Source organism: Rhinopithecus roxellana, chromosome 7 (genome assembly GCF_007565055.1).
Source record: "Rhinopithecus roxellana isolate Shanxi Qingling chromosome 7, ASM756505v1, whole genome shotgun sequence".
NCBI lineage: Eukaryota > Metazoa > Chordata > Mammalia > Primates > Cercopithecidae > Rhinopithecus > Rhinopithecus roxellana.
Window position 1 is genome coordinate 30,472,896 of NC_044555.1, and position 27,985 is coordinate 30,500,880.

The 27,985-nt window shown below is 43.3% G+C and overlaps 1 protein-coding gene across 1 annotated transcript in view; it reads left to right on the forward strand.

Moving 5' to 3' along the window:
- Positions 1-2,617: 2,617 nt before the first annotated feature.
- EFHC2 (EF-hand domain containing 2) overlaps positions 2,618-27,985 on the forward strand; it is a 336,667-nt gene continuing 311,299 nt past the window's right edge. Inside the window, exons 1-4 of the mRNA XM_030934607.1 lie at positions 2,618-2,652; positions 3,284-3,425; positions 3,550-3,815; positions 4,662-4,746. Of these exons, the coding sequence (XP_030790467.1) occupies positions 2,618-2,652; positions 3,284-3,425; positions 3,550-3,815; positions 4,662-4,746 (528 nt within the window). The remainder of the gene's footprint in view (positions 2,653-3,283; positions 3,426-3,549; positions 3,816-4,661; positions 4,747-27,985) is intronic.

A 27,985-nucleotide genomic window follows, 5' to 3' on the forward strand; every position in this document is an offset into this window, starting at 1 on the left:
TGGTCTCGAACTCCTGGGCTCAAACGATCTGCCCACCCCGACCTCCCAAAGCGCTGGGACTACTTGTGTGAGCCACTGCGCCCGGCCAGACAGCAAGATTTCATCATAATAGGCAAATTCTTTTTGAGAAGCATTGGGCTGCTAACCATGGTGGGTTTCAAGGATGAGGTCAGTAACTTTGTTCCTCGCCGGCTGCCATTCCTGAACTCTTAATTTGAACCACCACGGTCAGTTTCTGGGAAGCAGTTGAGAGACTGTCCGGTGGAGGGAAGCTGTACCCCTGGAAGCAAGTTTCCAGGAGAAAGTGGTGCTCTGGAGGAGGAGCTGCTAGAAGAAATCCTGTGTTGGGAGCCGGCAAAGGAAAACTTGTAAGATGGCTCTGAAGAGTTTGGCTGAGTGTTGTTTGGCCATATGGCTCAGGGAAGTGGAGGATGAGGCTGGGTTCTTAAGAGAGCTGCTGCTGGGGACTGAAAATGCCTCCTGAAGAGGCTGCCCTGGAGAAATGGATATTGAGACTCAGAGGAGGAAGATTTGGGGTCTGAGAGGTTGTTGCCAAATGGAGCTGAGTGGAAAGTGGGAGTGAAGCTTTTGTGCTGTCTATACCGTTCATAAAAGACTGACTTGGGTCCAGGTTCTGGGTCCTCATTAGATGTCTGTGGCAAACTGTGGTGCTGCAATTTAGACTGTTGCTCCTCTGGAAAGCTTTTGCTGAGGGGAGCCCAGCAGGAGAGCTCTTTGTAGCCAGGAAGAACTCCTGGGGTTTTTCTTCTCAGAGGGCTGTTCCAGTGCCACTGTCCACTCAGCCAGGAAATTGAGGGGAGGGAGTGGTTACGGAGAGCTAGAGGGTGATACCCCAAAGGAATTGGGCTTTAGAAAGTTTCATTTTTACTTTCATACATGAAAGACCTGTGACTTTTTCTTCAAGTGCCATTGAATGGCTTGGATATTTGTTTCACACAAATCTCATGTTGAAATTTAATCCCCAATGTTGGAGGTGGGGCCGGGTGGGAGGTGTTTGGGTCATTAGGGAGTGTCCCTCATGACGCGATGTTGTCCTCACAATACGAGTTCTCATGAGATCTGGCTGTTTAAAAGTGTATGGCACCCCCTCCAACTCCCCTCCATCCCTGCAGGTCCTACCCTGGCCATGTGATACGCCTGCTCCCCCTTTGTCTTCTGCCATGATTGGAAGATTCTGGAGGCCTCTTCAGAAGCAGATGCTGGCAGTATGCTTCCTGTAAAAGCCTGCAGAACCAGGAACCAATGAAACCTCTTCTCTCAATGAATTACCCAACCTCAGGTATTTATAGAAATGCGAGAATGGCCGAACACAACCATCTTACTTCCATTTGGGCTGCTACAACAAAATCCCGTAAGTTGGGTGGCTTAGAAACAACAGGAATTTATTTCTCAAAGTTCTGGAGGCTGGAAGTTCAGGATCAGGGTGCTGGCATGGTCAGGTTCTGGGGAGGGTCCTCTTCAGGGTTCCAGATGGCCAACTTCTTGCTGTGTCCTCACATGAAGGAAGGGACAAGAGAGTTCTCTCTTGGGCTCCTTCCTTTCTCTCTCTTTCTTTTCCTTCCTTCCTTCCTTCCTTCCTTCCTTCCTTCCTTCCTTCCTTCCTTCCTTCCTTCCTTCCTTCCTTCCTTCCTTCCTTCTCTCTCTCTTTCTTTCTTTCTTCCCTTCTTTCTTTCTTTCTTCTTTTTTCTTTTCTCTTTTTTTAGAAGGAGTTTCCCTCTGTCACCCAGGCTGGAGTGCAGGGGCATCATCTCGGCTCACTGCAACCTCCGCCTCCTGGGTTCAAGCAATTCTCCTGCCTCAGCCTCCTGAGTAGCTGGGAGTACAGGTGTGCACTGCCATACCCAGCTAATTTTTTTTTTTTTTTTTTTTTTTTAGTGGAGACGGGATTTCACCATGTTGGCCAGGCTGATCTTGAACTCTTGACCTCAAGTGATCCACCTGCCTCGGCCTCCCAATGTGCTGGGATGACAGGCGTGAGCCACCACACCCGGCTCGCTCCTTCCTTCCTTCCATCCTTCCTCTCTCTTTCTCTCTTTCCCTCTTTCTCTCTTTCTTTCCTTTCTTCCTTTTCTTTTCTTTCTGTCCTTTCTTTCTTGCAGACAGGGTCTCACTATGTCGCCCAGGGTGGTCTGAAACTTCTGGGCTCAAGCCATCTTCCCACTTCAGCCTCCCAAGTAGCCCAGACTACAGGCATGCACTACTACACCTGGCTGGGCCTTATTTACAAGGGCATTAATCCCATTCGTGAGGGCTCCACCCTGCTGACCTGATCATCTCCCAAAGGCCCCACCTCCTAATACTATCATACTGGGGATTAGGATTTCAACATATGAATTCTGGGATGGGGACACAAACATTCAGTCCACAGCAGGTGCTTCCAAGGGTCTAGAGAAGGGGTGTCCAATCTTTTGCCTTCCCTGGGATACTTTGGAAGAAGAAAAATTGTCTTGGGCCACCCATAAAATACACTAACACTAATGATAACTGACGAGCTAAAAAAAAAAAAAAAATCGCAAAAAAATCTCATCACGTTTTCAAAAAGTTTATGAATTTGTGTTGGGCTGTATTCAAAGCCATCCTGGGGTGCATGCGGCCCATGGGCTGTGGATTGGACAAGCTTGGTCTAGGGGTGTGAGTACAGAGTTCCCGCTTACAGCCAGTTCCTTGGACACAGCTTTGAACAAGTAGGATGAAGTAATAATTAAAGTCTTTATTTGATGAGTCTTCCAGGTTGAGAAAAGCAGGATTGGCAAGGCTCCCGACCAATGCCTTGCATGAGAGCATCCTGTTTGAGGCCCAGTGTGTAGACCTCCCTGATGTTCTGAAGGCAAAACAATGAGACTGGCAATGTGGGCTGAAGGCGTAAGGATCTTTTTAGCAGTCTCAGTCTATGATTTCTTCACCTTGACTTTAGAAGAAGCCATTACTTTCTTCTTGTTCAGTATTGATGTCAAGGACTTGTGCTGTGGTCTGCTCTCCTTACACAGAAACCTGGGCTGCACCCAGCTTTGAGGTCAGAGAGTTTGCATTCTGTCACCCAGGCAAGTTTTCTTGCAGTTCTCTCCACATTGGGTCTTGTTTCCTTCTAGATCAAGCCCTCCAGGTTCGTCTTCACCACCAGCCAGAGCACCTCCTTGATTTCATCACTCCACTGGAATTTCTTCCAGGCCCTGCTCTTCATTTCTTCTTCCTTACCAGAAAAGAAAAAAACAAAAAACAAAAAGACCTGTTCTCTCTATTCCTTGTCCTTCTCCTCTTCCAGCATCTTTGCAATCTTTGCATGTGTCTATGCCTGGCATTCATCCTGCTGCGTGGCCATCTGCTCTGGCATTGCCCTGCCAGTGGCTTCTTCGAGTTCCTCTAGAGGCTCCTTCAGATGCACTCAACAGTTCACAGAGTTGAAGGTACTGAGCAAGTTTGACCAGGGTGTCCTCGCTGCAGGGCAGACATGGAGCAAGATGACTGGCCATGCACCTCAAAGCAAATCTGGCTGCTCAGCTTCCATATCTCCATCTCCATGTCCAATAGGATGCCACCTGTATCCTGAGTGAAGGACTTCCCTTTGCTCTCTCTCTCAGCAGCTCTGGCAGCCTGAACCAGCTCCTTAATGACCTTCTTCGGGGCACTGGCAGGCCTTCCGGGAGGGAAGACAACTCTGAATTCCTAGGCCAATCCCACCCTAAGGGAGTCTCTTTCATCCTCCATATCACAGAAGGCTCTTCCTTCTGGAGACTCACCGAGCAGCTGCTTCAAGTCCAAATCTGTCAGAGAGACCATGGCAGTGGCCACCTGAGGTAAGTTACTGTCAGAAGCAGAGTGGAAGGTTAAGAGCAAGGGGTGGGAGGTGCTCCCAATTCCCACAGGCTTCTGCTCCTTGTCCCCATTTTTCCTGGACCTGTTTCTGAAATTTCTCAAAACTCTTGATTCCTTAAAGCCCCAAGAATATTCTTTCTTCTTCTCTTTACCAGCACTGAGGGCTGTAAAGTCGGCTTTGGAAAACCTGGGCTTTGTTCATTTCATCTCCTTGTTGAAAGTGTCATCTTTCTTCTTTATATTCTCACCACCTTCCTTCACTTTCTACTTTTTTGGTGATTTTTCTATATTGAAGTCATCATCAGATTCTGGTGTTTGTCATAACTGCAGGGTTCTCAACTTATTGTAACATCCTCCGTACTTTTTGATCAGAGAAGCAGGAATAAGCTTATGATATGCCTCAAGTCCACATCAGTCAGTGAAGAAATCAGATTAATCATAGCCATCACTCATACTGATCAAGCCCTATATTCTGTCTTGTTTTTGTTTTGTGTTTTTGAGAAAAGGTCTCACTCTGTCACCCAGGCTAGGGTGAAGTGGTGCTGTCATAGCTCACTGCAGCTCACTGAACTCCTGAACTCAAGTGATCTTCCTACCTAAGCCTCCCAAGTGGCAGGGACTACAGGTGCACATCACTATGCCTGGCTAATTTTTAAACTTTTATTTTTGTAGAGATGGGGTCTTCCTGTGTTGTCCAGGGTGGTCTCAAACTCCTGGGCTCAAGTGATCCTTCTGCCTTGGCTTTCCAATGTGTTGGGATTACAGGCGTGAGCCACTGTGCCTGGCCTATTTCATCTTTTCTATGATCCTTTTGACCCTGTTTCCAGGTTGAAGACTTCCCGCTTTTTCCTGTGCATTCTTCAGCAGCTCTGGGTAGAAGTATGGCAGCACTTGCCATCGGGGTCAAAGAGGGTGAGTGTAAGCTGACCCATTGCTGCAGCTGATTTAGAGTCTCGGTGGTGTTCTGCTCACCCAACCTCCTCTTCTCCAGATATATATACATAAATGTGGGATTTGAAAGGCCTGGGAGAGAGGTGAATTGTATCCTGTGGGATTTTGACATGACTAAAAACAAGCCTTGGCAGTTGCCAACGTATTGCTTCTTTGTCGCAAGTACTATTGCATTGTGGCTGCAAATGTCCCTTCATTGGCAGGATGGGCCAAGATGCAGGGGCTGTAGCTCTAGTTAGCAAGTGGGCCCTGAAGCAAGCCCACCAATGGTGGCCTGTGCAATTGTATACTCCACATCCACAGATCAAAAAGCTCCTGTGAGAGCCAGGAAAGAGAGGGAAAATCCCAACCCACGGTCTGTGAAACATTTCAGGGAACACTGAGGTGGCTTGTAGTTAATGCCATGAAAGAACTTGGAGACCCAGTTTTTTGAAAATCCGTAGTTATAAAAGAGTATTCACTTAAAACTCAACAATAAGAAAACAATCCAACTTAAAAATAGGCAAAGAGGCTGGGCGCGGTGGCTCAAGCCTGTAATCCCAGCACTTTGGGAGGCCGAGACGGGCGGATCACGAGGTCAGGAGATCGAGACCATCCTGGCTAACAACGGTGAAACCCCGTCTCTACTAAAAAATACAAAAAACTAGCCGGGTGAAGTGGCGGGCGCCTGTAGTCCCAGCTACTCCGGAGGCTGAGGCAGGAGAATGGCGTGAACCCGGGAGGCGGAGCTTGCAGTGAGCTGAGATCCGGCCACTGCACTCCAGCCTGGGCCACAGAGCGAGACTCCGTCTCAAAAAAAAAAAAAAAAAAAAAAAAAAAAAAAAAAAAAAAAAAAAAAATAGGCAAAGGACAACTCACTAAAGGAGATGTACAGATGGCAAATAAGCATTGAAAGAGATGCTCCACATCATATGTTATTAAGAAATTGCAAATTAAAACAACAATGAGATGCCACCACACACCTATTAGAATGACCCAAAATCCAAAATACTGATAACACCAAATGCTGGTGAGGATTTGGAGCAACAGGAACTCTAATTCATTGCTGATGATGATGTAAAATGGTACAGTCACTTTAGAAGACAGTTTGGCAGGTTTTTACAAAACTAGTCCCACTCTTAATATACGATCTAGCAATTATGTTCCTATTTACCCAAACGAGTTGAATATTTACATATAACACACAAACCTGCACACAAACGTCTATAGCTGTTTGATTCATAATTGCCAAAACTTGGAAGCAACCAAGATCTCTTTCAGTGGACGCATGGATAAATTGTGGCACATGCAGACAATGGAATATTATTAATGCTAAAATGAAATGAGCTATCAAGCCAAGAAAAAACATGGAGGAACCCTAAATGCATATTGCTAAGTGAAAGAACCCAATGTCAAAAGGCTACTTCCTGTATGATTCCAACTATATGACCTTCTGGAAAAGGCAAAACTATAGAGATAGTAAAAAGATATGTGGTTGCCAGGGGTTAGTGGGGAGAAAGGGAGGAAACGCAAAAAGTGCAGAGGACTTTTAGTACAGCACAACTATTCTGTATGATTGTAATGTAGAAGTGACATACATTTGTCCAAGCCCATAGGATATACAACACCAAGAGTGAACCCTGATGTACATTATGGACTTTGGGTGATGATGATGTGTCGATGGAGGTTCATGAATAGTAACACAGGTACCACTCTGGTAGGGGGATGGTGGTAGTTGTGGGGAGGAGGCATTTGGGAACTTTCTATATTTTCTGATCAATGTTTTCTGTAAACCTAAAACTGCTCTATAAAAGAAAGACTATTAACTTTATTTATTTATTTATTTATTTATTTATTTATTTATTTAGAAACAGGGCCTCACTCTGTCGCCCAGGCTGGAGTGCAGTGATGCAATCACAGCTCACTGCAGCCTTGACCTCCTGGGCTCAAGTGATCCCTCTGCTTCAGCCTCCAGATTAGCTGGGACTACAGGCCTGTGCCACCACGCCTGGCTAATTTTTAAAAACACTTTCAGTAGAGACGACGTCTCGCTATGTTGCCCATGCTGGTCTTAGACTCCTGAGCTCAAGCAACCTTCCGCCTCAGCCTCCCAAAATGTTGCGATTACAGGCGTGAGCTACCGTGCCTGGCCGACTTCTTTTAAAAAGTTGTCAAAACAGCAGAGTAGACGTTCTGCAAAATGGCATCTGGCAGACGAAAGCAGGATCTGGAGCACAGTGGAGCGTACTCACTGAGACCAGCACCCAGAGGAGAGAAGAGGGGATCTGACCTCCTGGGGCCATGGCCAAGCAGAGTCCCCAAAGGCAAAGAAATAGCTCTGGGTTCAGTGTGTGGGACTAATGGCCTTAAGGGAGAGGAGGGTGGGGTCCATGGGTGTTGGGTGGCTCAGAAGGGCTAGGGGCTATGGTTAGAAGCGTAGGGGGGTGGGGAAGAAGCCCAGTGAGAGGGGAAGGAGCCCTGCCTTCTTCTTCTTCTTTTTTTTTTTTTAAGATGGAGTCTCACTCTGTCGCCCAGGCTGGAATGCAGTGGCGCGATCTCGGCTCACTGCAACCTCCGCCTCCCGGGTTCAAGCGATTCTCCTACCTCAGCCTTCTGAGTAGCTGTGATTACAGGTACATGCCACCACGCCTGGCTAATTTTTATTTTTTATTTTTTTGTATTTTTAGTAGAGATGGGGTTTCACCATGTTGGTCAGGCTGGTCTCAAACTCCTGACCTCATGATTCACCCACCTCTGCCTCCCAAAGTGCTGGGATTACAGGCATGAGCCACCTTACAGGCCCCCCCTTTTTTTTTTTTTTTTAAATAATTTCAACTTTCTTTTTAGATTCAGGGGGTACAAGTACAGGTTTGTTACCTGGGTATGGTGTGTGATGCTGAGGTTTGGAGTAAAGATTCCATCACCCAGGTAAGTGAGCATAGTACCCAATAGTTAGTTTTTCAACCCTTACTCCCTGGCTCGCTCCTCACTCTAGTAGTCCCCAGTGTCTATTGGTCCCATCCTTATGTCCATGAGTACCTGATGCTTAGCTCCCAATTATAGTGAGAGCACACAGTATTTGGTTTTCTGTTTCTGTGTTAATTTGCTTAGGTTTATGGCCTCCAGCTGCATCCATATTGCTGCAAAGGACACGATCTTGTTCTTTTTTATGGCTGCATAGCATTCCATGGTATCCATGTACCACATTTTCTTTCTTTCTTTCTTTCTTTCTTTCTTTCTTTCTTTCTTTCTTTCTTTCTTTCTTTCTTTCTTTCTTTCTTTCTTTCTTTCTTTCTTTCTTTCTCTTTCTTTCTTTCTTTCTCTCTTTCTCTCTTTCTTTCTTTCTTTCTTTCTTTCTTTCTTTCTTTCTTTCTTTCTTTCTTTCTTTCTTTCTTTCTTTCTTTCTTTCTTTCTTTCTTTCTTTCTTTCTTTCTTTCTTTCTTTCTTTCTTTCTTTCTTTCTTTCTTTCTTTCTTTCTTTCTTTCTTTCTTTCTTTCTTTTTTCGAGACAGAGTGTCACTCTGTTGCCCCGGCTGGAGTGCACTGGCCCGATCTCAGCTCACTACAACCTCTGCTGCCTGGTTGGGTTCGAGCGATTCTCTTGCCTTAGCCTCCGAGTAGCTGGGATTTATAGGTGCCCACCACCACATCTGGCTAATTTTTGTATTTTTAGTAGAGATGGGGTTTTGCCATGTTGGCCAAGCTGGTCTTGAACTCCTGAACTCCTGTGATCTGCCCTCCTCGGCCTCCCAAAGTGCTGGGATTACAGGCTTGAGCCACAGCGCTCAGCCCACGTTTTCTTTATCTAATCCACCAGTAATGGGCACCTAGGTTGATTCCATGTCTTTGCTATTGTGAGTAGTGCTGCAGTGAATGTACAAGTGCAGGTGTCTTTTTGGTAGAACGATCTATTTTCTTTCGGATATATACCCAGTAATGGGATTGCTGGGTTGAATGGTAGTTCTAAGTTGTTTGAGAAAGCTCCAAACTGCTTTCCACAGTCCTGCCCTCTTGTTAATAGATGCGTTGTCTTCACTGATATCCTGGAGCATCCCAAACATAATTATTTTAAAGTTTTTTTCTGTCTCATAACATTGACTTTACATGTATTGAGTTCATAATAAAATTTTAATTTTGCTGCATGTTCTTGCCTTAGCATGAGATTTCTTCATGTGTTCTAGAATTTTTGTTTGCACCTTCATTTGGAGTGTCTTTTCCTTTCTTTTTGATTTCCTCTTCATTTGTTTTATTTTCGCTTATATTCTTTCTCTGTTGAGCTGTTTGACAGTTGCCTCCACTCAGCATTCCTCTAGTAGCAGGAAATGGAATTCAAGTGGCACACGTGCCTTATATTTCCTGGGTTTGTTACTCCATGTAGATTTGAAGAACCATTGTCCATGAAAAGTGAAACTATCACTTCCACAGTGAACCCCTGGCATCTCTCGTAGTGTGATTCTGCACCAGCTCAGACTTCTCTTTTTAACCAGGGCCCCAGCCATGCCCTCTTTCCAGGCGGAGGCTCTGGCCTCTATGTGTACGCACTACATTCACATTTTTGTGAGCTTGACCCCAGTAGAGGTTTGGTGCAGGGAAATTGCCCTCTTTCTATCTCTACTTGCTTCTTCTGCACAAACTAATCCAGAATCTTTATTCCATTTGGCTTGGGATTTGGAGAAAACCTTTCAGCAGCAGTGAAAGAGAAGAACAAGGCAGAAATGCAGAGAGAAACAAAACCTAGAGATGGGGACAGAGGAATTCATGAGTTCCCCATTTTCCTCAAGCCCTGTTCTCTGCCCTTCCTGAAGTTTGATTGTCTAACACTTCCTTAGATTCCAGGAGACACCTAGGTGTCCTTATAATACCTCTCCTATATATTTTTTGCTCCAAAGAGTTTCTGATACTTGCGATCAAAAGAGGTATGGTGAGTCTGCGTCTCTTGGGCATCCCTCGGTACAGTGTGTTGTGATTCCTATGCCAGGCGCTACTGCACCCCACACTCTGGAAGTTTTCTTTTCCACAACCTCTGCTTTGGGATAGCAATCTTGGTTTTCACTGTTCAAGGGGAGAGTTTGGACACCTCCTGCTACAGACAAACTTTGACAGGAAGGCAGAGTTTGGTCAGGAAAACTGGGCCATTGTATGCATTGCGGGAAACAAAGGGCTTGAAGGATCACAGGAATATGAAGTAGTGGGGGAGTAAGGGTGGGAAGGTTGCAGCTGGAAGGCTGGAGAAACAGTCACTGATGTTTTCAACACGAACCACTGGACTGGGACAGGTGGTTCTCAGAAGTTCTCCAGGAAATTACCACAATTCTCAAATTCACAATGATCCAACCAATCTTCACTCTCCAGCAATGAAGTGAAAGCTTGAGAAGTTTGGGAAACTGTGGCATTTGGCCACTATGACTTCCCCGTGGGAAATCATGGACAATTCTAAGAATCTGGAGCTCCTAGAGAGCTCTGAGAAAGGGGAGTTTGCAGAAGAGACTTTAGAAGTGGGAATAGTCATACAAAGTTGACAACTAACAATTGAGCCCAAGGACCTTTGAAGAGAAGAAAGTAGTCATGTATTGAGAGCCAGAGGACTTCTCTCCAAACGAAAATGGCTGAACCTAATGGTCTCTAAGGTTCCTCCCAGTTTTAAGATATGCTGAATCTTTGACATGATCCAGAGTAATGCCCCCTGTAGCCTCTTCAATAGCAAAGAAAGAGTGAAAGATTGTGGAGCTAAGCCACTCTTAGTGAAGTGACAAGAATCCATTGGGAAAGGGATGTCCAGTGTTTTAACATAGTTTTTTTTTTTTTTTTTTTTTTTTTTTTTTTTTTTTTTTTTGAGTTGGAGTCTTGCTCTGTCACCCAGGCTGAAGTGCAGTGGTGCCATCTCGGCTCAAGGCAACCTCCGCCTCCCAGGTTCATGCAATTCTCCTGCCTCAGCCTCCCAAGTAGCTGGGATTACAGGTGCATGCCACCATGTCAGGCTAATTTTTTGTATTTTTAGTAAAGACGGGCTTTCACTATGTTGGCCAGGCTGGTCTCAAATTCCTGACCTCAGGTGATCCACTCGCCCCGGCCCCCCAGAGTGCTAGGATTACAGGCGTGAGCCACTGTGCCCAGCCTGAGCTACCGCACCCAGCCAGTTTGTTTTTCTGATAACTTCAGGTTTCCTGACCAAACTAGCCCTCCCTCCAACCCTCAACCCTCTCCCATTGGTTCTCTTCCCTGCTTTTTGTTCTGTGACCTGCTGCTGAGGATGTCCTCTCCTGCTCCAGTGCACCTACTCAGTGCGGGGCTATGAATAGTATCATTAGTCCCACCTTGGGTGGAGAGGATAAAAACACTTTGCTTTCCCTATCTCGGCAGCCAATTGCTATTTTATACAAGGACCTGGGGACGAGGACCCCTGCCTTCCTCTCACTTAAAAAATTATCCCACCTTTTCGAAATCTCTTCTTCAGCCAGCCTGTTTTGCTCTCCTCTCTTCACTGAATATGCAAAATCTTTTTGTACATTAAGAGCTTGGAAAGACCTACTTGTCTTAGCCACATGATTTTCAAAATGTGTTAATTATGCATTACTCACATACTCTGAGCTTTTGCTGCTAATGTCATTTTACTGGACTGGGGAGAAGGTACTTGACTTGGAGTGGCTATACAATCCTCAGACTTGCTGGCAGAAAATTTCTCCATCATAATATGCCTAAGTGTGTGTGGGGGCGGGGCAGGGGGCGGGGCGTCTTGTTTTTTATTCACTGTCCTGATGAAATAAAATCCTTTTAGTATTTTCTTCTTTCAGTCAGATGGTAAAGAAAGTCAGCATTTTAAAAAAATCTAGGCAGGGCACAGTGGCTCACGCCTGTAATCCTAGCACTTTGGGAGGCCAAGGCGGGTGGATCACTTGCGGTCAGGAGTTCCAAACCAGCCTGGCCAACATGGTAAAATCCTGTCTCTACTAAAAATACAAAAAAAAAAAAAAATAGTCAGGCGTGGTGGTGGACACCTATAATCCCAGCTACTTGGGATTCTCCTGCCTCAGGAGGCTGAGGCAGGAGAATTGCTTGAACCTGGGAGGCAGAGGTTGCAGTGAGCCAGGATCGTGCCACTGCAGTCCAGCTGGGTGACGGAGCAAGACTCCATCTCAAAAAACAAAACAAAACAAAAGAAACCAAAAAATCTGGATGTTCAACTTTACTTCTGTAAGCAAATATCATTGAAAGACCGAGGTAATATTGACGGTCTAAACAGAGGACTCAAAATTACTATACTAAAGATTAATGGGGCTGGGCGGTGGCTCATGCCTGTAATCCCAGCACTTTGGGAAGCTGAGGCGGGAGGATCACTTGAGCCCAGGGGCTTGAGACTAGCTTCTAAAAATCATAAAAATAAATTAGCCGGGCGTGGTGGCATGCACCTTTGGTCCCAACTACTTGGGAGACCGAGGCAGGAGGACTGCTGGAGCCCAGGATGTCGAGGCTGCAATGAGCCATGACTGCACCACTGCACTCTGGCCTGGGTGACAGAGTGAGATCCTCTCTCAAAGAAAATTAATGGGTTTTTTGTTATTTTTGTCAAATTAAACTGCAGGACATCATTTCATTCCCTCAAATTGTAGTTCCAAAAAGGATACACAATTCAATTGCATAAGCATGGTAAAATTAATTGATCAGAGATGCTATGGTTCCTTCATAGTTGTAAATGGTGTCACTATCAAATAGACTGACAGAACACTTGACAACTCTTTCCTTCTTTTACACTATAATTACTCTTCAAACCAGCTTTAATTGTCAATTTTCGAAAGTCAATGAAGCACGTGGTTAACACATGGCATGATTCTATGACAGATGGGCATGAGTCACGGTCCAGAGCAGGTTTATGCTGAAACCACCATTGCCTTTGATTACACGGCAATGCATGTTTATATAGCGTCTTCCAAGCCCTTAATGAAACACTATATTCGACGCTGAAATGCCTGTACTACCACTTTGTCTTCTGAGCAGCATAGATTCAATAGTTTTCGTGAAACATATTTTTGGGGTCCCATCTGTACAATTGCAGTGATAATGAATTATGGCAGTTTAAAAATGTCTGCAAATTCTTTGCCCCTATTCCCAGGTGGGTCCTATGGCTGCTCTCCCTGAACCTGGGCTGACCTCAGTGACTTATTTGTAACCAATAGAATCAGCAGAACTAGTCTGCGTAATTTTTGAGGCTAGTTCATAGAAGGCCACGTGGCCAGTCTCCACCTGGTTCTCTCAGGGACACATGTGGTGGGAAAGCAGGTGCTACATAAGAAGTCCAACTATCCTGAAACTTTTCAGGCCATGCTATTAGCACCACATGGAAGTGCTCCAGTAGTCAGCCCAGCTGAACTTCCAACCAATAACCGAACTGCCAGCCACATGAGTAAGCCATTTTGGATGTCCAGTTCAGTTGAGCCAGTCATTGAGAGACTCTAAGCAAGAACTTCCCAGCTGAGCCCTTCTCCAATTCTGCAACAGAATAATTTTGGGGAGAATTCTGTATCTTTAGGAGATTTGAAATGCACATGCTTACATTAAAGGCTCTGATAAATTCCGCAGCACAAGCATCTATTTAACCCAAACTTATTGGCTACAGAGTCATTTTGTCTTGAGACACCTTTTAGCATTGAATTGATAGAATTAGACCCTGGTGAATACATTTTAGTAAATACTGGCCTTCAGTTATAGCTTAGGACCATAGCTTGGCTCAATTCAGAATGAGAGTCTATTGCAGTTGCAATAGCTGGTTGATCTCATCTTGATAAAGAAATCAAACTTCCATGGGGGATATATGAGGAATAGGAATGCGTGGAAGATCTGAAATATCACATCAGAAAATAATAGGTTATTAGTTAAAGCAGAAATTATGTGAAAATGCAGGGTCTATATTAGCAAAACTTGAGAAGGAAGTTACTTCTGAATAGAAAAACAGATGGAATTTTAAATGTCCTTTGGTTCTACCTCTCTTGGTTGTCAAACGAGTGGCAGAAACTCTTGGCTGAGTTTCAGAGCAAATCGATTATCTATTCGTCTATCTACCTATCAATTGTCTATCTATCTATCTATCCATCCGTCCATCTTCACTTATTTCATTGGAATAGGTAATATATTAATATGGTGCTATGGTGTGAATGTATGTATCCCTCCAAAATTTATATATAGGAACTTAAACCCCAAGGTTGATGGTATTAAGACGTATTTGACAGTTGATTAGACCATGAGGGCTCTGCTGTCATGGATGGGATTAATGCGTTCATAAAAGGGCTTGATGGAGCAATTCATCCCTTTTTGCCTTTCCACCATGTGAGAATACAGCGTAAGTCCCTTCTGCCATTTAAGTACACAGCAAGAGGTGCTGTCTTTGAAGTAGGAAGCCCTCACCAGACACTGAATCTGCTGGTGACTTGATCTTGGACTTCCCAGCCTCTAGAATTATAAGAAATAGACTTATTTATAATTTACCCAGTCTAAAATGTTTTGTTATAGCAGTCAAATGGACTAAGATATACAGTATTCAATTCACAAGGTACTAAGTGATATACATTGAAAACTCTCCCTCCCACTCTGTCTGCCAACCAGTGTTTCCGGTTTCTTATCTATCCTTCCAGGGTTAACTTAAGCATATATAAGCAAATGCATATATATATATATATGCATTATATATATTGCAGAGGAACAGGGATATATATATATAAAATGCATATATATATATGTTTTTGAAAACACATATAGTAAAATACTACACATATTGTATTCTGTACCTTGCTTTTTTCATATAAAGTTATTCCATATTCATATGTGTAAAGATTCCTTTTTTTTTTTTTTTTTTTGAGACAGGATCTTGCTCTGTTGCCCAGGCTGCATTGTAGTGGCATGACCATGGCTCACTGTAGCCTTGACCTCTGGGCCTCAAGCGATCTTCCTGCCTCAGCCTCCTGAGTAGCTGGGACAGCAGGTATGTGTCACTATGCCCAGCTAATTAAACAATTTGTTTTGTACAGATGGTGTCTTACTTACTATGTTGCCCAGGCTGGTCTTAAACTCCTGGGCTCAAGCAATCCTCCCTCCTTGGCCCCCCAAAGTGCTGGGGTTATAGGCATGAGCCAGTTTCCTTATTTTTTCACATTCACCTAATATTCTATTGAATGGATATACCACAATGTAATTAACCAGTTGCTTGTTTTTGGACCTTTTCATATTATAAGCAGTGCTGTGATGAACAAACTTGCACATGTATCGCTTAGCACATTTGCAAGCATATCTCAGCATAAATGATTAGATGTGAAAATGCTGGGTCATATGATGGCAGGTATTGTTGATGGCTGGCCCAGATCTTTTACGGGGCTGGCATCCCCATCCTCTAGCTGCTACAGCTGTTGGTTGCTAAAAGCTCACACCTGTTTCCTTTTCTATGCAACTGCTATTGGCTGACAGTTGCTGCCTGACCTGGAGACGTCTTGAAAGTTACACACACTTCCGGGGAAAGCCCTTGGCCACTGACTAAACAGATGCATGGATATAACAGCCCAGTCTTCTTGTCTCTGGACAAGACAATTTCTGTGGTGCAGTTTTCACTCAAGAGCTCCTTGTGGGATCAGGCTGAGACTAGGTTTCTAAAACCACATTTTGCCTTAGGTCCTTGCCCTGCCATCCGGCTTCCCTTACTCCCCTGCAGGTTTCTCCTGAAAACATTTTCTCAATAAGTCATCTGTACAGAGTCCCTGTCTCAGCCTGTTTCTAGGGAGCTCAGTCTAAGACACATGATGTGCACACATGTGATTTTTATATATTTTGTAGGTATTGCTCAATTGCCCTCCATAGAGATTGTACCAATTTAGACTCATCCTAGCAATGTAAGAAAGTGTTAAGAAAAACCTTATCATCCAAATTGCTTTCAAATATTACTGAAACTGCTGGGCATGGTGGCATGTGTCAGCCACCTTGGGAGGCTGAGATGGAAGGATCACTGGAAGTCAGGAGTTCGAGATTGTAGTGAGCTGTGATAGTGCCTGTGAATAGTCACTGCACTCCAGCGAGGGCAACACTGTGACTCTGTCTCTTAAATAAATAAATAAAATTTAAAAAATATTAATGAAACAATGAATATATGCTGCATCTTATTTTGGCGATGGTACTTTTGGTGCAGTGTACCTATACCTTTTTATTCATTTGTTTGTTTCCAGAGGAACAGGGATGCATGTCTGCTTAAATAAGTTACGTTTTCATCTCAACAGGCGTGTGGCCACTGACCACATGGCCTTTCTACTTGCTGTGGGTGTCAGGGAGTGTAGAAAAGTAGATGGTGAGGAGTGCCACGGGGAAAGGGATAGGTTAGGAAGGCTTAGTATATTTTAGGATATAATAGGATATAAGGACTGGTGTCTCAGCTTTTTTTTTTTTTTTTTTTTTTTTTTTCCTGAAATCTTGACAAAGCATGGGATACCTAGATGAAAAGAAAGCATTTGAGACCCATAAGGGGGATTCTACTTCTGGGTCCAAACTTGATCGATCAAGGCCACATGGTTTGCAGAAGCCAGGGTCGGCCTGCTTTGGGCTTTGGGGTCCGGCAGACTTTGGATCCAATCCCAACTCTGCCACCTTCTAGCCCTCTGATCTTATCTTTCTGAGTCTCAGTTGCATTTTCAATAAAACAGTAATATTAATACCTATATTGGGAAGTTATAATGAGGATTCGATGTGTTGGTCCCTGCTAGGGGTTTTATAAAGGGTATTGAAAAGGTAGTAGTACAAAAGGAATGGTGGTTATTATTATTGGAAAGCACTCATGGATTATGATGAAAGGTTTCAGCACTAGGGAAGTAGGTTTAGTACAGCAGAAGGAAGCTTGGGAGAAGGGGTCCAGGTCTTTGTGTGCCAGCAGCCCCACTTTTCACCACATCTTCACATTGTCCTATTTCACTGCACTAACAAAGACTCCTACATCCTCCTCCCCGCTCCACCCCCGCCCCACCCAATGCCTCTATCTCTCAGTACACTCAGAGGCTTCTGTAAACAACCAATTTAAAAAAAAGCTGGAGGCTGGGCGCAGTGGCTCACGCCTGTAATTCCAGCGCTTTGGGATGCCTAGGTGGGTGGATCACCTGAGGTCAGGAGTTCAAGACCACCCTGGCCAACATGGTGAAACCCTGTCTCTACTAAAAATACAAAAATTAGCCAGGCATGGTGGCATGCACCTGTAATCCCAGCTACTTGGGAGGCTGAGGCACGAGAATCACTTGAACCTGGGAGGCAGAGGCTGTAGTGAGCTGAGATTGAGCCACTGCACTCCAGCCTGGGCGACAGAGTGAGAGTTGGTTAAAAACAAACAAACAAAAAAATCACAAACAAAAAAACAAAAACAATAACAAAAAATGTTGGAGCATTCGGGCAGCAGAATTTTCTCTTCGGGCAAATGCTGAGAAATCTAATGACCTCTACCCAAGAGGGAGGGTGAACTCCCTATATAGCAAAGGGTTTTAATGGTGAGAAGTTTCCCCATTTCCACTGAGGACAACATAAAAGAAAACAGAAAAAAGCCGGAGCAGAAGGAATTAGGATGGACTTAAGCAAACTTTTCCCAGACTCTCAGTGGTAGGAGATTCCATTCTGTGAACACATTGCCTCTGGGTTTATTTGAGTGTAGTTCAGCTTTAAAATATAGCACTGGCTTTGCATTGTCTAAGCTACCCAAAGGAATCCCTGCACATAATACAAAATGCACACATTAACAAAAAAGCCAAGGACTTTTTTTTTTCCAGAACCCTCATTATGCTTAAACTCATTTTGGGGGGATGTTTTAAATTATCTTCCTTCATTATCTTCCCCACTGTTGGCCTGCTCGTTAGTGTTGATGTTGTATAATGGGTAGCGCCATGAGCATGTTTATTTGCTTATTTGTTTTGGTGGAGGAAGGGGAATTTTTTGAGAAAAGAAAATTGAAACATTTGTTTAAGAAAAGTTTAGCTTGAAAGAGTTTTCTCCGTTATGAAAAAAATCAGAAAACCAGATCTGTTTTGAGCCTTTCATGTTAGATAATAGTTTGAGAGTATGTCTTTACATTTTATAAAATAATCAGTGCACAAATTATTTATCCTCTTTCCCAGAATAAAGAATCCCTCCGTACTTACACTTTAGAGAACTTAAAGATGCAGATTGGGAATAAAGTGTCCTCCTATTTTTTTTTCTTCTGCAATAGGAAAGGCAGATTGGGTAAGGGCACATGCAGCATATGGAGCATTCACCAGGATCCAAGCTGCCAAGGTGTACAACTCCGAGGGACGCCGTTACATTGTCTTCTATGTGAATGGCACCTCTTGGAATCCAACAATGTAAATAGTAAGACCTGGAGTTGCACATCACTGGGAAGGGTCCACATTTTGCTTCCATAGGCCACTTTTGGGGTTTTGCCTCATCTAATGTCCCTAGATAGGGAGGATTATCTACAGTCCAAGCTACCAGGGCAACAAATTGAGGTCAGTATTATCAGAACAGAAGCTGGCACTCAAACCCAGTTTAAGATATCCTCCTTTCTCTGAGCACTACTGGGGTGTGAGAGAGTGATTAAGTTGGGCCCTTGTATGCAGGTACTCACAGCACGGAGGTAACCCAACTAGGACAGTCGATTTTGGTCCTGTGGTCTGTAGGTTTGGTGATCCTATTTTTTTTTTTCAACAAAAACCAGGACAAATGGTCTGAGAAAGAAATTATTCATGGTCTGTGGGTATATTTAAAAGGAGTATTACATATAGCTTTTAGTTATTTATGTGTCAAATCATTGTGTAGAAAAGAATGAAGCTATGAAATTGATGTTGTCCCAGAATTTTAATATAGGCCCGCTACCTATAACATGAATAGCTACCATTTATTGAGGGATTATTATTGAAGCTTCAAATGAAGTGCTTCATAAAATTTTCTCATTTTCTCCTCAGGACAACTCTGGGAGGTGGGCACTATTGATACATTTTATAGAGAGGATAACTGAGGTTCCCAGGTGAGAAGTAGCTTACCAAGATTATGTAGCTAGTAAGTGGTAGAGCCGACAATCTCATTCAGGCTGGCGGAACGCATTTTCTTCAATGATATGACACTTCACTGGCTCTCCCATTTAATGGAGGCTTTTCACTCTTTGATTGGCAAGTTTTATTCTTTTATCTGAGTCTGATATACAGCAAAAGGCTGTTAGCTCCATTAGGCCTAGAGATTTGCAACTCTCTCCTGTTGGTAGGGAATAAGATATTTCCTATCCCATTTAGTTCAGGACAACAAACACTTATTGGGTGTCTGTGTGATACCAGGCACCGGGTTAGTGGTTATGGAATGTAAAGATTAATAAATATCAATGCTGCACTGTTCCTACCCTCAAGATGTGTGGAATGAAGGGAAAAGGGAAGCACACAAATAACTATAACATAAGGCCAACTGTAATAGGTGACATATTTGAGAAGCTGATTGCTAAGAGTGTTTCAAGAAGGTAGAAATTAATTCCTGATAGAGAGACTTCCTACAGGAAATGTCGTTTAATTAGGGCACCGGAAGTTTGTGGAGCTATCACGATTGCTCTGACTGTGTAACAATTTACCCCAAAACTTAGTGGTGTTGAACAATCGTTTTAGTTTGCTCACAATTTTATGTTCAGGAATTCAGGAAGGTCTCAGCTGAGCGATTGTTGCTGCTTAGGGTGTCTTAAGTGAGTACAATCAGGTATCATCTGAAGGCTCAAGTGGCTGAGAGTCCAAGATGGCACACTGACAGCAGCTGTCAGCTGTGAGCTCAACTGGGCTGCTATGCCAACTGGAGTGTCTACACATGTTCCCTTTGGCATAGTGGTCTCAGGCAAATGTTGCATGGACTTTTCTGATCTAGCCTTGGAAATCATGTGGCATCACTTCTGCCACATTCTACTGGAAATGAGATAATCACGAAGGCCAGTTCAGATTCAGAGGGACCATAGGCCCCACCTCTCAATGGGAGGAGGGTCAAGGTCACATTGTAGAAGAGAATGTGGGATGGGAGATATTGTTGCAGCCATCCTTGGAAAATACAGTCTGTCACAAAGACGTGATAGGTGGAAGTGTGGGCAAAAGGTCTTTGAGTCCAATAAAACTGCAGGAGTACGGCAGAGGGATGTTCAAAGTGTGTTTGAGGAATAGCAGATTATTTGGTATAGCTGGGATGAGGGGTATAAGGAAAGGGGGAGATAAACTGGGAAAACTATTTTGGGTCTCGTCCATAGAGGGCTTTGAAAGCCAAAATACTGGGTCTAGATTTTACTGAGAGGCAACTTAGTGATGAGTTTAAGAGCATGGCTTTGGAGTCAGCTAGAATTCTTTCCTGATCTTCCCATTATTAGCTGTGTGACCTTAGGTGAATTCCTCACCCTTCCTGCATCTCAGAGTTCTTCCCCTCCAAAAGGGGGGAAATTCTAACTTTGTTGCAGTTTTACTCCACAGGATAAGATAATGAATGTAAATCATTTACTATGTAATAAAGGGTGGCTATTACTATTATTACTGATAGTAATAAGGTAGCCAATGAGATTTTCTCTGGAAAAGTAATATGATCACATCTGCCACTCAGAAAGATACCAGCAGGTAGCTAATAAGCCTCAAGTTAGGAAGACCAGTTTGGAGGAAGTAGCATTTACCTCGTTAAGAAGTCAAGAGAGCCTGGTGACTGGGGAGAGCTTAGAATGATGAGACATTGAGGAGATTGAGACTTTATTTGGTAGCTCATTGGCCACAAGGGTAAGGGAGAGGGAGAACTCTCTTAGGGCAGAGATCAGAGTGGCATGCAAGTCCTCTTGATGGGGTGTTGGGAAGAGGTGGCATTTCTGCTATCTAGGATTGCTCTTGCAATCCACATAAAGACATGTCTTCACCAAGGTCCCCAAAGCAGAACCCTAGACAGCAATTTTTGGGCAAGTGATTATTGAGGGAGCATTTCTGAAGAGTGAGGGAAGAAGACTAGCACAGTGGGAAGCCCTTAAAAAAGGAGAAGGTCTCACCTGGAGACTAGCTTCAACCAAATCCTGTCCGGAACTCTGGAACTCGATTGCACCACACCATCAGTCACACCTTGAGGCAAGGGCCTGCCTTTCTACCCTGGGAATCAGTCAGTCATTGGCTTTGGATGGCCTTGGGGTAGTAGGGTAGCGTGTAATCTCTGTTGCCAGATGGCTCCATTTGGCTAAGAGCAATTCTCTGGAGAACAGCAGCTGTGAGCTCTCAGCAACCACCATTCTTGGCAGCTGGGGAACGGGTGTACTGGCCCAGAAAAGAGGATTTGGATGAGGTATCAACAGTATTCATGATAAGGATCTCAGCGTTGCTATCACTCTGCGAGACCCCTTCCTGATTCAGGTAGCCAGTGTGACTGGTCTGCTCAGCATGCTTATGGTCATTCTAGAAAATTCCTTTACGTTGCAACCTGTGATAATAACTAATGTCTTGTGTTTAGGAAGTCGTCTTTTCTTCTTAAAAAATCCTAGGGTATGGCATTGTGCAAGTGTATAGTGCTGAGGCCAGGCAAGTCTGCATAGCCTCTTGGGTTGCATGTAGGTGGGTGGGGGGAGAGGAGGGGGCGAGGAGAGAGAGAGAGACAGAGACAGAGAGAGAGTCAGAAGTGAGAGAGGCACAGAGAACAGGCAACACAAAGAGATGTGCATTGCATTATATTTACCGACGTACTTTCCCCCCTCATGATATATGTACCTCTCAATGGACCTGGCAGGCGCTATTATTTCATCTCTGGTTCTGTGATCTCCTGTTCCATGCACACTGGATGTGATTGAGATTAAACAAATCATTGTTTTCTTTTAAATGGGAGACTTCTGAAGCAATCTCTAAATGTATCGTATGATAAATTTAACTTTTCATATAGATGCTGTTTGCTTCTTTAAAGTCAATATAAATGATTAAATGGGAATATCTTATATAATTCAAAGTAAACACACATACACATACACACCAAATCTTTAGATAAATGGCTTGTCTGCCTACCACAAGAAATCTCCCACTTCCCTTTTATTATTAGAGACAAACACAAAACTGAATCAACACCATCAAGGGTTTGCCCACTCGGAAAAATATTGCATTCCAGAGCAGTCAAAAATTTACACTACTCAGGACAATTGTATGTTGTTTTCTATAAGGTTCTTGGGAGGATAATAGTCATTGTTTTCTACCCTCATTCCAAGTTTCCAGCATTCACAGTCATTCTAGAAGCACATCTTTTGTGCATTTTGCAAAGTGATCCTCTTCGGGTTATCCGTCAGGAAGTCCTCCTACCAGACTGAGCCCAGCTATTTACCTGAAGCCACCACGGTTCTACTGTTTTTGTTGGAAGCCCTGGTTCACAAATCTAGGTCCTCCTCAATTTCAGAAGGAGAGAAAATATTCATGAAAACCACTCACGCACTACCACTGCTCCAGTACCAGACACATAACTATGTAAGAAAGAGCTACTGGAAGTCAGAGTTATGTTTTGACCAGGTGACTACAAATACATGTTTTCCAAATATGTGTTAGATGCCATTGCATTGAGTAAGCTAATGAAGTCCTAAAGACAACATGCTAGTGGGTTATCTGAGTTCCTGCTGCTATAACAAAATGCCACAAACCGGTGGCTTATAAACAACATTTATTTTTCCTCTTTGCAAAATGCACAAAAAATGTGCTTCTAGAAGGACTGTGAGTGCTGGAAAGCTGGAATGAGGGTACAAAATAGAGAGTATTACCATCCCGTGAACCTTGTAGAAAACAACATACAATTGTCCTGAGCAGTGTAAAATTTTATTATTTATTTATTTTGAGACGGAGTCTCACTCTGTCACCCAGGCTAGAGTGCAGTGGTGTGATCTCGGCTCACTGCAAGTTCCGCCTCCTGGCTACGCCATTCTCCTGCTTCAGCCTCCTGAGTAGCTGGGACTACAGGCGCCCACCACCATGCCTGGCTAATTTTTTGTATTTTTAGTAGAGATGGGGTTTCACCGCATTAGCCAGGATGGTCTCGATCTCCTGACCTCGTGATCTGTCCGCCTCAGCCTCCCAAAGTGCTGGGATTACAGGAGTGAGTCACTGTGCCCGGCCAAGTAGTGTAAATTTTTGACTGCTCTGGAATGCGATATTTTCCCAAGGATTTTCTAAAGGCTGGGATGTCCAAGATGAAGGTGCTGGCAGATTTGGTGTCTGGTAAGGGCGAGTTTTCTGGTTCATAGATGGCTGTCTTCTTCCTATGTCCTCACATGGGTGAAAGGACTAGCTAGATTTCTGGGGGTCTCCTTATAAGGGCACTAATGCCATGAGGGCAGAGCCCCCATAACCTAATTACTTCCCCAGAACTCTGCCTCCTAACACCCCCGCCTTGAGGGTTAGGATTTCAACACAGGAGATTTGCGGAGGACACAAGCATTCTGGCTATTGCACAGGGTTTCTCACTTCTATCAAGGTTAATACTCAAGATGAGCATGTTCTGTATGAACTTTTAACAAAAAAAATCATTCTTTGTTATCTGATGTATAATGAAAAGATGTTGATTTAGAAAACCCAGATTTACAGTGACAGGAGATTTTGGATAAGTCTCTGAGCCTCAGATTCCATCTCTCTCAAGTGATAATGTTTGTTAGACCCATCACTTAGTGTCACTGGGAGCATCTAAGGAGATGTAGATGGAGTGATATTGAACATCACTTATAAACTCCTGAGTGATGTTCAAATATTGGAAACTAGGAAACATTAAATAATTGTACATTTACAATGTGTTCTATTATTCCATTATATAGAAAACACATACTCATAACAAAAAATACAGAAAAAAATTTCAAAAGTGAGAGGGAAAACAATCCTTTACAGGATTTAAGGTGTTATTAGATTAAAAGTGATACCTCTTTGAGTTGGATGAGGTAGTGGATAGAATTGTGGCCCCTGAAAACGTATATACAAGTCCCTATTTGGAAAAAGGGTCTTTGCAGATGTAATTAAGGATATCAAGATGAGATCATCCCAGATTTACTGGATAGACTCTCAATCCAATGACAGGTGCTTTCATAAGAAGAGGAAAGTGTAGGGGAATGTCATGTGAAGAGAGATCGAAGCGATGTGTCTGCAAGCCGAGGAATGCAAGCAGCCACCAGAAAGCTGGAAGAGGTAAGGAATGGTTCTTCCCTAGAGACTTCAGATGGGGGATGGCCCTGCTGCCACCTTGACTGCTGACTTCTGGCCTCCAGAACCATGAGCGAATACATTTCTCTTGTTTTAAGCTGCCAAGTTTGTGTTAATTTGTTACAGGAGCCCTAGGAAACTAACACAGAGATGCCCACCATAATGAAAACCTGACAAATTTCACTACTCCAGAGAATGAGCACAGCCTTGAAAGACAGAAACATGTGTGGTTGGCAATCTGTGACACATAACTTTCCTAATGAAAAGGTTTTTCTGTCCTTTTTAAAGGGGCACAATCTCTTTAAATGGACAGAAGCAAAACAGCACTAAAAACTGTAATAAAGGCAATTTAGGAGAAGGAAAGTAATCACAGCAAATAATACAGATTGAGTCAGTTGATCAGCTGTATCTTGTATTAAGAAATGACTCTTGGCATCAAGTTAAGTACATAAGCATTGCTTCTTTATCTTATTTTATTTTGTTTTATTTCATTAACACCAGTGTCACTTGCCAAGCAATTTCTCTTTGAAGTGGAGTATGGTTGGGAGGCTGAGGCAGGAGGATTGCTTGAGCCCAGGAGATTGCGATTGCAATTAGCTATGATTATGCCACCATACACCAGCTTGGGTGACAGAGCAAGACCCTGTGTCTAATAAATAAATAAATAAATAACAAAAATAAAGTAAGAAAATATAGCAGAGCATGAGACTAGAAAGAAGAAAGGGATTAGGAATGGTAACAGTTAAAGGACAGAGAAAAAAGCACCTAATTGATTCAGAATTTACACCACATTGGCTCAGACTTCATCTGTCCTTTCTTTTGACTTTACATTTAGTTATGTTTAAACAATTTAATAAAGAGATTGATTCTTATCAAGTAAAGTTGGAAAAAAACTCATTGTTTAATTTGGGTGAGTCTGGGCAAAGTTCTTGGCTATTTGAGCAATCTTAATGTGGTACTTGGCACCTACAGCTTAGTCAAAGCCCAAATTTATAATATGGATTTTCTGTGTCCTAGGACTGACCTTTTCTCCAGCAGGATTTTTATAAGAATTTCCTGCCCAAGCATACGTCAGCTGAATTGAAAGTCTGCCTGCTTCCTATCTTGCCTAGCCCCAGTCTCCCTTAAATTCTTATTTTCTATTCACTTGGCACGTCTATGGTTGTTTTATTGTTAGAATAATAAGCACCATCTATCTCTAGACACTCCTGTTTTCATACACACCATTTGATTCTTGCGATGATCTTGAGAGGTGTCTATTATCATTTTCATTTTACATATGAGGAAACTAAGGAACTGTGACCCTGGAGGTACAATGTGGTAAATAGAAATCAAACAGAGCTGAATTTGATTTCTGGCTCCAAATTCACAAATAGCTGTGTGACTTTGGATGGATAAATGGCATAAACTCTTTAGCTAAGCCTCAGTGGTCTTGTAGGTAAAATGGGGCAATATTCCATTTTTTGGTGTTCTGAGCAGCCTTTTATTTTCACTTCTTATTTTATTTTATTTATTTATTTTTTGAGATGGAGTATCACTCTGTCATCCAGGCTGGCATGTAGTGGTGTGATCTTGACTCACTGCAACCTCCGCCTCCCGGGTTCAAGCAATTCTCCTGCCTCAGCCTCCTGAGTAACTGGGACTACAGGCGCCTGCCACCATGCCCAGCTAATTTTTGTACTTTTAGTAGAGACGGCGTTTCACTATGTTGGCCAGGCTGGTCTTGAACTCCTGACCTTGTGATCCACCCGCCTCGGCCTCCTAAAGTGCTGGGATTACAGGCATGAGCCACTGTGCCTGGCCTTCCTTCTTATTTTAATGTTTGAAATTGAGTTGTGTTTTAAAATTGATTATGTCTTCTTCTTCTTCTTCTTTTTTTTCTTTTTCTTTTTTGAGACAGGATCTTGCTCTGCCATGCAGGCTGTGGTGCAGTGGCGTGATCTCGGTTCATTGCAGCCTCGACCTCCTAGACTTAAGCAATCCTTTCACCTCCACCTCCCCGGTGACTGGGACTACAGGCATGTGCCACCACATCAGGCTAATTTAATTTATTTACTTTTTTAAAAATAGAGACAGGGTCTCACTACGTTACCTAGGCTGGTCTGGAATTCCTGGCAATAAGTAATCCTCCTGTCTTGGCCTCCCAAAGTGTTGGGACTACAAGCGTGAGCTACCGCACCCGGCTGCCTATGTCCTGTAAAGCATTACCCTATAAAGCTATTATTAAACTGATTACATGTCTTGCCACTGATAGGGTTTGATAAAAGGGATTTAATGATACATCCCCACCAAGGTTCTCATAAGGCTTAAAGCACTTGGTACGGAATCAGCTTAAGAAATGGTATTATTACTTCTCATTGACTTCACCATGGGCTGCATTACTAGTAAGTGGCAAAACCTCAACTGGAATCAAGTTTGTAACTGCAGTTACAGAATTCCTTCTCTTCTTGCCCAAATTCTAGCCTCAAACAGTGAGGGGACAGGCTCCTTATATTAGCTTGGAGTTGGTCCCTTATGTCATGGACCAGACTCCTTCATTCTCACAACTCGGCCTGCTCTTCTAACTCTACTATATTCATCAGGCACAAATCATGTGAACCCATCAACATTTGAAATTTGACATTTTAATCCTTAAACCAATGCACAGAGGACTTTCATAATTATGATTTGTTTTATTAAGTTGTCATATTGTCTCTCAGGGATAACAGGAGCCAGGTAAAAAATGAAACAGGCTAAAAGGCAAACAGAAAGGTAAGTATTAAAAGTATTGAAATGAAGTCAAGCCATTAGCCTACTCCAACATCCTGTTTCAGTTTGTGCTTTTTTTTTTTTTCTCCCCAGAAGGAATCAACAGTTCATTATTATACTCTGATTGGTGCCCATGCTACCCTACCCGCTGAAAGGGACTCTGAACTGGTGAGGGGAGTGTGGCCAAGAATTACAACCACAAATTTGGTGTAGTGGACATCTATTATTATTGTCGTTGTTGTTCTTTTACTTGCCTGCCTACCATCCAATCTTCATTCTTTTCCATTGAAGGAGCTCTGCCCTTCCTCAGAACTTATGATTTGTTGGGGAGCAGGACTCATCCTAGAGGTGGTTGAGAACCCCAGGCTTGGACGATCGGCACATTTCATCCCTTTGGCCACTATATTTGGTTTAGGAATGAGCAAATAACTTACTTTTTATTTTATTATTATTATTATTTCTTCACTTAAGAGTCCACCTTTGCTAATGGGAATCAAGATCAGTTGGTGATTGGCAGGCCCCTAGCCACGGGCCAACATTGGAACTAAATCCTTAATGAGGCGTTGATAAGGATCGTTTTTCAGGATCTCCCAGCACCATCAAGGAAGAGGCTTGCTCTGAATGCACTGATCCCTTGAGCCAGGCGGATATTTTTGTGAGCAGTGAGCTTACTGTGGTACCACAAACTAATAACCTTGTTAAACCATACAATTCCCTCTTTTTGAATCTAGTGTTTATCAGCCAATTATTTGAACTTAATTCAACCTTACTTTAGTGGAAGGGAGGGCAGAAAGCAGGTGAACCTGGTGCTGTGGGAGGTATATGGTAGGGTACGTATAAATGAATAAACTCATGGTCTGATTTGTAAGTGAGCCTCCTATAAATTTGATTATCATGAGCCAAGCCAATTGATAAGCGAGCTCAACTGGTGCTAATTTAACAAATTTAAATTTCAGAACTTACTTGCACATTTGAAAAATCACACCCAAAACAGAAATGGTTAACAGTAAGAACCATCTTAAAGATTCCTTAAAATACCAAATTTTAAAATGACCTATTTGTTGTTGTTTTCTTTTCTTTTTCTTTTTCTTTTCTTTTTTTTTTTTTTTGAGATGGAGTCTTGCTGTGTTGCCCAGGCTGGAGTGCAGTGGCACCATCTCAGTTCACTGTAACCTCCGCCTCCTGGGTTCAAGCGATTCTCCTGCCTCAGCCCCCCTCGAGTAGCTGGGATTAGAGGCGGCCGCCACCATGCCCAGCTAATTCTTGTATTTTTAGTCCAGATGGGGTTTCATCATGTTGGCC